The sequence below is a fragment of the Artibeus jamaicensis genome, unplaced genomic scaffold, assembly GCF_021234435.1.
Source record: "Artibeus jamaicensis isolate MK-2021 breed Jamaican fruit bat unplaced genomic scaffold, CSHL_Jam_final contig_889, whole genome shotgun sequence".
Taxonomy (NCBI): domain Eukaryota; kingdom Metazoa; phylum Chordata; class Mammalia; order Chiroptera; family Phyllostomidae; genus Artibeus; species Artibeus jamaicensis.
The window spans coordinates 5,952,556-5,962,577 of record NW_026522005.1 but is presented as its reverse complement, the minus strand read 5'-3'; the positions used below and the strand labels follow the sequence as shown (position 1 = coordinate 5,962,577).

At 44.9% G+C, this 10,022-nt stretch overlaps 1 protein-coding gene and 1 non-coding gene across 12 annotated transcripts in view; both read right to left on the bottom strand.

Moving 5' to 3' along the window:
• Window positions 1-180: 180 nt before the first annotated feature.
• CRACD (capping protein inhibiting regulator of actin dynamics) overlaps window positions 181-10,022 on the bottom strand; it is a 251,949-nt gene continuing 242,107 nt past the window's right edge. For 10 of the 11 annotated variants that reach the window (XM_053654947.1, XM_053654944.1, XM_053654950.1 and 7 more), the window contains 3 exons: window positions 7,537-7,727; window positions 6,794-6,956; window positions 181-4,712 (listed from right to left, as the gene is read on the bottom strand). In XM_053654947.1, coding sequence (XP_053510922.1) covers window positions 4,552-4,712; window positions 6,794-6,956; window positions 7,537-7,727 — 515 coding nt within the window. In that variant the 3' untranslated portion in view covers window positions 181-4,551. The remainder of the gene's footprint in view (window positions 4,713-6,793; window positions 6,957-7,536; window positions 7,728-10,022) is intronic. The other variant, XM_053654951.1, reaches the window with a different exon arrangement.
• On the bottom strand, window positions 5,248-5,351 carry LOC119061666 (U6 spliceosomal RNA). Its single transcript, XR_005084830.2, has one exon. It is a non-coding gene; the product is annotated as a U6 spliceosomal RNA (small nuclear RNA).

Genomic DNA, 10,022 nt, shown 5'->3' with positions numbered 1-10,022 from the left:
TGGCTGGGAATCAAATCAGCAACTCTTTGGTTCGCAGGCTGGCACTCAATCCACTGAGCCACATGAGCTAGGGCTATTTTGCTGTTTTGATTGGGTGCTTTCCACTCTTCTGTATTCCGGGTTGCTAATCCATATTTATTAACTAATCTGATGTTGACCCTCTGTAATGTATTCTTCGCTTTGGGTAATGTATTCTTCATCTCTGATTGGTTCTTTATGTTCTAATTCTTCTCTCTTAATTTCTCTACTTTATTCTGAAGTTTGTTGAGCATCCTTATGACCATTTATTTGAATTCTTTATCAGCAAATTACTCATCTACATTTTATTAAGAGTTTTTTTTCTTGCTCTTTCATTTGGGGCATTTTTTTTTCCTGTCTTCCAATTCTGTTTGGTGCTGTTCCTATGAGTTAGACAAAATAGTTATCTTTCCCAATCTTGAAAAAGTGGCCTCGGTGTAGACTGTTGCTGGATGGCTTTGGCAGGCCTGTTGTGGTTGGGGTGGGCACCTGTAGTTCCCAGTGTGCCATCTGACCAGGAGTTGGTTCCAGGTGGGGCAGCCTCGTGTGCTCACTTCCTTGCCCTTCTGATCTGGGCCAGGCTTCCCAGGTGCCCACAGTGCACCCCGTTGCTTATCTGTTGCCTAAGCCTGGTCTAGGTGGGGCTGCTGAATTTGCATGTTGCAGTACCTGCTAATTCCACACTTACCCTGGATGAGGCAGCCCCACATGCACACACCACAGCACTTCGCTGGTCTCACATTTGCTCCAGGCAGGGCAGCCCTACATGCTCACACAGCATTGCCACACCAGTTCCGCACCCTCTCCGGGAAAGCAGCCCTGCGTGTGGGGACTGCAGTGTTTTGCTGGTTCATCACTCTCTCCAGGCAGGGAGTCCCAGTTTGTGTGGTCCAGTGGGTGCATGTGTCAGCATTCTGCCGTACACACTCTATCAGATAGTCTCCAGGGGAAAGGGCTCAGGTGTGAGGGCTGTGGCACCTCCTGATCCTGCTGGGTCTGTTCCAGGAAGCGTGGTCAGGAACATGCTGAAGTGGCCCTGCAGGTCAGCCAGAGAACCTGGATAGAACTCCTGCCTGCTGTCCAAGGGCAGGGGCAACGTAAACAGTGGTGCTCACCAGTTCCTCCAGTCCTAGGTAGCTCTCCCAGCTCCTGGATAGCTCCTGTGCCTCCCCTGCCTTCCACATGGTCTCTCTTGTGTGCAGAAGCTGTTCAGTTGTCCCTCAGTTGTCTCTCAGGAGAAACTGCTTTACAGAAAGATACATATTTGACATATCCTTAGGAGGGGGTGAGTTCTTCATCCTCCTACACCTCCACCTTGAACCTGCCTCCAAAACAGTATCTGTTTTTTTTTGTTTTTTTTTGCACCCGAGGTAAGTACCTCACTCACATTACTCACTTTGACCTAGTCCAGCTGCAAGGGTCGGTAGGTCTGGCCCAGGGCTGTAAGCTCTCCATGTACGCCGTGCTGCTGTTCTGTGACCCACGCTTTGGGGAAGGAGGTTGTCGGGTCGTACTGTCTGAGACACAGACCCTTGATTCGAACTTAGGATTGCGATAAACATTTTTATTTGGCCCTATTCAGTATTCTTCTCCAAAAACACCTAGTAAAAAAGTATAATAAGGTACCACATAAAAATACCTTGAAATTTTTCTTTCTCAACAAGAGCTATGTAAATAGGATGTCCCTTGAAATTAGTAAAAAGTCAACTTGAAAAGGAGATTCTGTCAGTGCTAAAGATCTTGTGGGTATTTTTTTATTGAAAGATCATTTTCCTTCCAACAATGGACATTTTACATTGAAACTTTATACAGCCAAAATCTCAAAATAATATTAAAATCACACTAAGGTATTTTCATGGTTAAGCCTCTACTTAATTTTATTGTTGGTAAAAATATTGCAAGACACTTGTAACTCTAATATTTCTGCTTTAAAATAAGCAATTAAACGTCACAAGAAGAGACAATGAATATATACTATAATCTGCTGATAACTGGCTGAAATGGTAATGTAATAGTGATTCATGTATAAGGAACAATTGCACTTGAAAAATTTAAAAAGTAAACAAAAAAGTTCTAGTTTTATATATATGTCTATGAATGGAAGTTAATTATCTATGACCTTGCTGGGACAAGAGTTAGTTTTAATTTTTTTAAAAAAGCTGTATATTTAACGTAGCAATGAGATTTTTTTTGTCTTGAATTTTTTATGTTTTTACAGAATTTCCCCCAGAATTCTGTTTTTACAGAATTTTGTTGATGTGAAAAAGACTGCAGCACGACTAAAGCAAAATAACACTTCACTGGTATTTAGTGCAAATCTGGAATATTATTACATGAAATGTTAAACATGTAGCCTTTAGGAGTTGTTGGCAGTCAGTGCTGTGACTGCGCCTTCCTCAGTACGCTCTTCTCGTCCAGGTTTGGAGGGAACTTTCACCGTGGCGTTTCTCTTGCTTTGTATGGGCTTTACCACAGGTGAGCCAGTACAGTGCCCTCCTCTACCATTCTTGGTTAATAAGTCTGACTTCTTCACTTGTTCTCTGCCATTACTAGGATATAATCTAAAGCTGAGAGGGTGAATGAAAAGGTCAATTCAGAAGAATTACTGTAGCACAAGACTCTAGGTGGAAAATTTCCTATTAAAAAGTGTTACATTAGTGAGGAAATCATCGAAACTAACAGATGCCTACATATTTGATTTGGAAATGAACATCAGTTGGAAAATGTGCATGGAGTATTGCTCTCCATAGCAACACAGAATTAGTTACATTGATTCTTAACAAACTGGAGGTCCAGTATATATCTATAAAAATCAACTTGTAAGAGTATAGCTATCAGTAATACCACACATCCTGGCTGCTACCATAAGGCTGAGCCATCGTTTGCAGAGAGAAAATGCCTTCTGTATGGTAAATACGTTTGCTGTCATTTATTCTTTAAGGTAAATGATAGAATAACAACACAGAATAACAGCACATTGTCTATTGAGTGAACATAAAGGAGAAAAATACATACTAATAAAATGTGTTTGTAGAGGAGGAAAAAAGGATGTATTTCTCCCTGAACTGGGCAAAAGATTTGTACTTATACTTTGGGGTCAGAAGCTAAGGAAATGGGAATATGCCAACACCATGAAATGTCAAGTTAGTAGCAGCAGTGTGTGGGCTTGCTGTATGTCTATGTTTCATGTGAAGCAAATTTAGGGAAATGAGAGAATATATGTGGCTTTTAAACTGCCAGGTCCCTTCTGTGTATCGCATGTGTATGATAACAAGGCCACTTAAAACTCTGAGATGTTTTTCAAAGGTAGCGAGGTGAATGCTCTAAATTACAAATGCTATTGAATAGTTGACTCTAAGTATGGATTACTCGATTCTGGTAAAGAAAGGAACTTCCCCAGGAGGTTCTTAGTACAAAGGCTCCAAATCTTACTCTCCTTTTAACTTCCCCTAAAGACTTAGGGGCTTTTCAGAGGCATGTAATGTCCGTAGCCTCTCGTACCTTGTAATGGTTGCAGAAGGGGGTGTTGTTTTATTATTTTTCTTGTCTCACCTTTGCTTTTCTGGGTGAAATGAGTCTCCCCGTCAGAGTTTTAAAAACTAGATTGCACTGGAAGCTGTGTGTCCCGAGGTTCTCAGCCTTTGGGATGTAACAGCACCCGTGTGAAGAGTTTTTGCCAGAATATGCATTTCTGGCCCCCTCCTCATAGTAGGTCTGAGGTGGAAGCCTGGGCGTCTTAAGAACACCTGCACTAGGTGGGGCTTCTCAGAAAGAGACTTGGTAGCTTCCTTTATCATAGTAAATAAAAGTGTTCCCTAGGGGCCAAACGGGCCTGATGTTTAAGTGTCCTTAAAGGAGAGCACTGGTACAGGGGGGCCCGTGGATCAACAGTGGTGGGAGTGTGGGCGGACTCGCTTTCTGCTTTCTGTGTTACAGCGTCAGTGGGGAAACTCATGAGAACCAGACTCGAGCAGAGTTGGAGCAGGGTTGGGAGGCAGACCGTTACTTGCAATTTCTAGCTAGTCACTATGTTCCAGAGAATGGGCGTTCTTATTTCTATGTATATATGATCCCCTCACCACTACTGTAGAAAAAAGTAGAAATCCCCAGACACATGGCAGGGTAAATGTTTTGGATAAAAGAAACTGGAGCATAGAGTCAAAAAACCATTACAAAGATTGGCAAAAGTACATGCTGGAGGGTGCGTGGGCGTGTACGTGTGGGAGGGCTGTGGAGTGGACGTGGCAGGCTCTCCTGAGCGGTTCTGAGTCTGCAGAATTTGCCTCATGTGGTCCCTCGGACAGAACTGTCTCTTTAGAATGAGGAGGAGCTCAAGGCACCTGGACCTAGGGTTGTGCAAATACACTCTTTACAAGGAACACCACCAGTTCTGTTTCTAAACATTATTTTAGAGCCTATAAAACATGCTGCTTTTCCCTAGCTTGGTTTCTTTACCTCATATAAAAAAATAAATAAATAAAATGGGCAAGAGAGGAGCCAATAACTAGGAACAGGATGAACAAGAGTCACTCTTTACTTAATGATCTGTGGACAGTCGCTCCAGGCCTTGGCTTTCCTTTTGGCCAAAGCCAGCCAGGCTGGTTCTGTTGAGGCGGGGGCAGCGTCCGGGGTGGAAAACCTCTTGGTGACTTCTTTCACCAGCGGTGCTGCGGGAGTCGAATCCGAGATCTCCACTAGGTTACATTTTGAAGGAAAAGGAGAAAGATGTAAGTCAGAGCCATATTTTGATTTATCATACATATGGGACTCAGGAAGGAGAACTCTGTGAAACTCAGGCATCTCCTGTGAGAAGAAAGCTGGGTGATCATTACTTTTACGTGCATCATTACGCTGACCACAGTGCAGTCAATTCTAATTTCAGAGGATTTCTAGGAACACATTTTTTTCTGTGCACAGACAATAGAAAATAAAATTTTGTGACTTTAGTCATATAGCCAATCAATTTCATGAAGAAAAAGATGAAACCAGCAGTTTGAATTTACCAAGCTGGTGAGGTCCAAAGTACCTGCCTCCACCAAGTACTCCCTGGGGTCCCTTCCTGCTCAGGTCCACAGATCCTGGCAACTCTTAGGACTCTCGGTCTTGTCTAACAACTGCTTTGCATCCTTATCACTTCTTGACTACACCACAAAGGCTTCTGAAGGTGAGGGTTTCCATTTTACCTTTGGGTCACATTTAGTGCCTGGGGCAGTGGCCCACACACAGCAGACTCAGGAAGTACTGATGGAAAAGAAATGCTTCATCCTTGTGCAGGGGCCACGCTAATCTCTGTTTCATTCTGGTCTTAGTGTATGTGCTGCCGAAGCGAGCACGGAAAAGAAATGCTTCAGAACCAAGGCTTGCTTTATTAACCCTCTGAATTGCATGAACCCTTTGGAGCTTTCAAGAAATCAGGCAGGGAAAGGTAATCTGTCTGACTTTGGAGCATTCAGTTTGCTTTGAACTCTTTCTCTCTGGCACACCCATGTAATGTACGGAACTCTCAATTCTTGGGTATAAAAGTCAAGGGAAATGATACCCGTGAGGTTCTTGAGAAATTGAGAAGTGCTCCAAAGCGGTTTTCAGAAAATTTTTTTTCTTCTCATCAGATAGTAAATATAGCTTTAACGGTGAGGCCTCTTTACATTTCCAGAAGTCAGCAAGCAGGTAACCAAGGTGCACAAAACTCCCAGGTCTGGAGTTGGGTGCCCTCCGGGAGCAGGGCTGCCCAGTGGGGAAAACAGATGCCCTGGGAGCCCCTGGAGGAAATTGTTTAGATTCCTCCATCCTCCAGGTGTTTGTAATAAGCAAATAGTTGGAAACATTACTGGATAATTTTTCCTTTCATCAGAATAAAGGATTTTTAAAAAATGTGTATGTGTCTTTTATGTGTCATGAACACGTGAACACTGCTGTTGTTCACAACCATCAAGGACTCGGGGCTGAACGAACGGCCTTGCCTCTCCCAGTCCCAGCTGCACAGATACGAGCCCTTTGAAATCCAGCCAGTGAAAAGGACCACCCCACTTTTGCCAGGGGCGTCTGAGCCGCCTGGGTCACTGATTCAGAAACCTAGCTCCTGTTTCCATCCCAGGTGCCACACTCCAGGGGAGGAGGGTTTCAGACATAACTTCCACACATGTATTTTAACTTTGTCGTGTCAAAGGAAACAGGGCCCTGAGTGCACTTTTCAGCTCGGGCTTGAAGCCAACCCCTTTACGTACAGGTGCACCCTTGCTTCGCTTTAAGCCTGTCAAAATACTGTTCCATTTAAGTTTTACCTTTTCCCCAAATCCTACTATAATCTTATCTCTTGCTTTGTGTAGAGGCCTTTATGGTCTGTTGTCTCCCTTATTACAGCAAGTTCATAAACCTAATTTTATTGGACTACAGGCAGGGGGGGCACAGGAGATGGTTCACATCACCTTGCTAGCAGTTCAGGAATGTAGCACACCACATCAGGAACTTGGAACTGGCCATGGAGGGAATATTTACACCACAGGAAATGGCAAATACTACAAACCTGAGGTCTCTCTAGTCCCTGCAGAGAGGATTGTTAAGCATGTACCATCACACCACTGACAGGGTGACCTTCTGGTGGTCATTATCCGATGAGCTTTATCGGTGCCCCACATTATGAATGGGGCTGTGAAACAGCTTGTGCTTTGAAATGCCTCAAGGGCTGCCACCGTTACTGCCCTGGGGGAATTAAAGCATGCTCTAAGAAGCAAACCCTCTAAGTCCGGTTAAGTCCGGAGGGTCCTGCTCTCACTACCTGTCACAGATGTCGGGAGGGTGTTGGCCTTTTTCAGCTGCTCTCTGCGCTCCAGCCTGGACCCTGCTGTCTCTGGTTTCTTCTCTTCCGGCTGAGCCGTAGCCTTGTGCAGGGACCCGGCTCTGCTCACACTACTGCTTCCTGGCGGTGGACTGATGCCGGCCTGGGTGGGCAGAGAAAGGCGGGGAAAGTGTGTTTTCCAACCAAGCACACGGAGAGACTGCTCAGGGCCGTGGGGCTTCTGCCTGTCAGCCCCCATCCTCTGCTCCCAAAGGAGCAGCTGAATTGCATTTGGGACCAATGTGTACTCAAACCCGGCCCCCAATCAGGAAGCAGCTCAATACGAAAGTCCCAAAGAGGGAACGCCACTTCCCCAGAAGGGCCCTATCGAATTCACTGTAAAAGCAGAGGCACAGAGCAAAGACTTTGCTCCCAACTCCCTGCTCAAATACAATCATCTTCATATTTCTTACTTAACTATTGTGTGTATGGATTGCTGCTACTAATTACATAGTGAATTCTGCCAAATCAAGTTACCCTAACAGCACAAGGAAACAATCAAATTTCTAACTGAAAATGCCTTTCTGGGCTAACAGTGGTTAATTTGTTTATCGCTCTACCCTTTTTCTCAATATTCTGTGCCACTCCCAGCTAACCTTCTTTCTTCTTTTTTAAGTCCTTGCAACCACAAAAAAGAGCCAAGTTGAGAAAGGCAAAGTTTAAGCTGAAGACCTGCTACTCACGTTATCCTTGGAGAACTTTTCTGCCTCTTTGGCCTCCCTGGCTTGCTTCCTCTCCTCCCGAGTAGCTTGCTGCTCCCGAAAGCCCTTCTGCTTTTGCAGTGCTAACGTTATCCACAGTGGCTGCGCGGTTTCAGCTTTCTCCACAAGTTTGGAGCCATCTAAAGAGTGTCTGCTCTGAAGCACTGGCTTTTCTGTGGGAAGAAAAGACTGACACTGTGACTCACGATAACAGGCATATACTTGGTCTTCATTCCTTTTCTGGCACAGAGCGCCTATGTGACGGGAACATAAAGGTGTCTCATGTTATGTTAATGAGGCTACTGTGGGACCACACTTAAGGATGGGGCCTGGTTGCCAGGTGAACCAGCTATGTGACAAGAGGCTTGGGGCTTTCAGTCCCACCCCCCAACCTCCTGGGAGGGGAGGAGTCTGGAGGTGATATAATCAGTCAGGCCTATGTAATGAAGTCTCTCCAAACTCCGCATGGATGGGGTTTCGAGAGCTAGCTTCCGGGGTGGTGAACCCGTGGAGGTGCTGCGAGAGTGGCCACCCAGAGAGGGCACGGAACCTCTGCGCCCTTTCTACACCTCGTCCTATGTATCTCTTCCTTCTGGCTGTTCACGAGTTATAGCCTTTTATAATAAACCAATGCACTAGAAAGTCAGATGTTTCTCAGAGTTCTGCCAGCTGCTCTAGCAAATTGATCAAACCCAAGGAAGGGGTTCATGGGAACCTCTGATTTTAATCAGTCAGAAGCACCTGGGTCCTAAGCGACAGACTGTGGGACTGAGGCCTTAACCTGGAGAATCTGACCCATCTTGAATTAAACTGTAAGACGCCCAGCTGGTGTCTGAGAATTGCTTGGTGGTGAGGGAACCCCCCTCCCAACATGCACCTTGGAACTGTGATCAGAATCAGTAAAACGAAAGCTGCCGGCAGTGACACTATTCTCTTCTCTCAGGGCTTCACCCCTTAAAACTGGTAACTTACTAATCAGCCCACTAAACATTCGACTGTCCCTTCCTAATACCACTTTGTGCTGATGCCCAAGTGGCTCCTCTGAGTAGGAAAGTACCGCCTTTGATCTGCAGAAAACAAGAGCATTTCTCTTCCCTGGACACAGAAAAAAAATTTTTTCCAGGGTCATCAAATCTCAGACCTGCAAGGCACCCAGGCAGCTATTTGACTCGTTGTTCTGTTTTTAAATTAATTGCTTTTAAAATTTTCTTTTTGCCAGAACCTTTCCCCCACAACAAATAATATCCTATGTGGAACCCCAAAATATGCAAGAGGAAAATGGGGCTCTGCTCTGCCTTGTGGAGCTGCTGAGGGTGGGGGGCTCTGAGGAACTCAGTGGGCAACCGTGATTTGGGTTGAGTGCGCCCCCTTTGATAGACGTTGAGTACTGGGGTCCACTGTGATCCCAGTGCCGTGCGCAAGGTCAGCCAGCAGTTAGTGTACAGGCTGAAGTTTGGGCGAGTGTTTCCGACTTCCGGTCTCTGTGCCTCTTGTGGTTCACTGCTCTGCCTTCACAGTGGTGGTGGCAGAGGTGGGGCCCTGGAACTGAGAGACCTGGGTTTGACCTTATGTGACCTTAGGAAAGCTACTTAACCCCTACCAGCTTGAGCTTTCTAATCCACAAAGTGGGGAGGATAACGGCCCTGGCCTCATCGGGATATTGAAGATCCTGAACATCAGTGCATTTAGAACAGTGCTCGTCGGCACATTGAAACCACTCTACAAAAGTGAGTATTCTTATTTATTACTTATGTTTATGAGACAGTGATTCCCTTCTTCTCCCTCAAGTAAAAGTTAAGTGCTTTTGCAGATAATCCTTCCTGCATTTGAATCCTTTACTATCTTCAAAGGAAAAGGGGTCACTGCAGTCCTGTTCTTTTGAAACCCAATAGAAGTTTCCACTTCAACCATCCAGAACCTTACCCAACAAGGCTCTCAGTCAGCAAAACTTTATATCGAGGAGAAAGAAACATAGTAAATTTGAGTTAGGAATTCAAGCACGAAAAAAGCAGATGCTGTGTAGTTTTCTATATACTTTAGATCCATAATGCTGTACAAGGAGAATTCATATTTATAATGAGGCTTTGGCAGTGCAAGATCCCTAATCATCAAATAAAGATTCAGTTATGATCTAACACAGGAAAAGAAGGGTTTTTTAAAGAAAAAAACAACAACTGGGACTCAAAGGAACTCTGCTCAATCCAGAGGTTTTGCATGCACTGGGGCTGATGAGTTTCGGTTTTTATCAACCAAGGGCCGTGCAACACCTGTTTGTAAAATGCCTAAAAACCAAATTGCCAAGATCTAAATGATGTCTGTTGAAGCTACTGTGTACAAGGACACCCTATAGTAAACATTCTATCTGAACTTGCTGAGGAAGGTCATGAAAGCAGCCGGCCAGTTTCCTGCCTACGACTCTGAACGGTGGTTATCACAAGGGTCAAAATACATTTACATTATAACTGCCT